This window comes from Sphaeroforma arctica (genome assembly GCF_001186125.1).
Source record: "Sphaeroforma arctica JP610 unplaced genomic scaffold supercont1.629, whole genome shotgun sequence".
Classification (NCBI taxonomy): domain Eukaryota; class Ichthyosporea; order Ichthyophonida; genus Sphaeroforma; species Sphaeroforma arctica.
In genome coordinates this window covers 1-1,299 of record NW_014039929.1, presented here as the reverse complement: position 1 = coordinate 1,299, position 1,299 = coordinate 1, and the positions used below count along the sequence as shown (strand labels likewise).

Genomic DNA, 1,299 nt, shown 5'->3' with positions numbered 1-1,299 from the left:
AACACACACACACATATATATATATATATATATACTATATATATATATATATATATATATATATATATATATATATATATGTTTGTATGTACACGCATAAGTACATCGATGCACGGAATCGTGGTCATCCGATAATATAAAAGCAGTTCTATTAGAGAGACCAGCCACCAACAAAAAAATTTCACGCCCTACCCGTGACCGTCTCCGTATATCCACTCATAATCACATAGTAACACACACACACGCACCTCGTCCTTTTCTAAGTGCAGGGAGGCTATGCTCACGGTTTTATACGCATCTTCAACGAATCTGTGAGAGAATGTGAATGTGGATGTAGTCATCTCAGCATGAGTAGGCGAAGGGAACGTAGCAGGCATGCGCACACTCAGTGCAACAGGTTGGCACGAACTTACAGAAGGTCGTACAAAAGGTATGACAAACCCATTGTACGTTCATATATACATATAAATAAATGTATAATATCTATTGATAGGTATGTATAAATTTAAAGATATGTACAAATTCAAAAAATTGTTTAACTTCAAAAACACGTATAGTATTTATGTGTATATATATATATACCTGGGATGGGCGGGGTCAATTTTCATGAGGCGATGGATTGCTTCTCTATGCTTTCCAGCGAAAATTAGGTCCTGCACGATTCGTTGGCTCTGATGTGCGTAAGAGAGGAACGTATTCATTAAGACAATGGGGAGATGAAGTGCGTGCATTCATGTGATATGCATGACCGTTTCCACACACGAGAAGACAGAACGTTTTAAGCCGAACATCTGAGACAAACCCTCAGGGTTGGAGTGTAACGGTTCGTGGAAGCTCAGGGCATTCACACAGCAACCACATGGTGGGTATAAAATAGACACTGGGAGTTGAAAGTAGGATAGCGGAGTAGGTTAAGGTCCATCCATAACTACCACCTACCACTCAAGAACTCAATTGTATGCACAGCTGAACTACGACACACTCGATGCGCAGTCAGGTGGAATACGTGCAATCGCACACACACAGACTTGTACTACTTCATAGAGTCTAACCTTTTCTATATATATATATATAAATATATATATTTGTACGTTCACGATATATACATACCGCGTGTGTATACATCTTTATACGCTATATGTATGTCTTATTTATAGCTTGTCGGTGAATGTCTACATATATACATGCATGTATCAGCTGACGCTTGACGGACGAAGAAGGGGCCACTAACTGTTACGCTTAATACAGATGAAGCACCGTAATACAATACTACACATGACAATACACAACATATATATG

General features: G+C 38.7%; 1 protein-coding gene across 1 annotated transcript in view; it reads right to left on the bottom strand.

The window, feature by feature from the left end:
- The window catches only part of SARC_07704 (hypothetical protein), a gene marked incomplete at its 5' end in the record, with an annotated part of 5,182 nt that extends 4,510 nt beyond the window's left edge, over positions 1-672 (bottom strand). Inside the window, 2 exons of the mRNA XM_014298340.1 lie at positions 249-309; positions 583-672. Coding sequence (XP_014153815.1) covers positions 249-309; positions 583-672 — 151 coding nt within the window. The remainder of the gene's footprint in view (positions 1-248; positions 310-582) is intronic.
- Between the last annotated feature and the right edge of the window lie 627 nt (positions 673-1,299).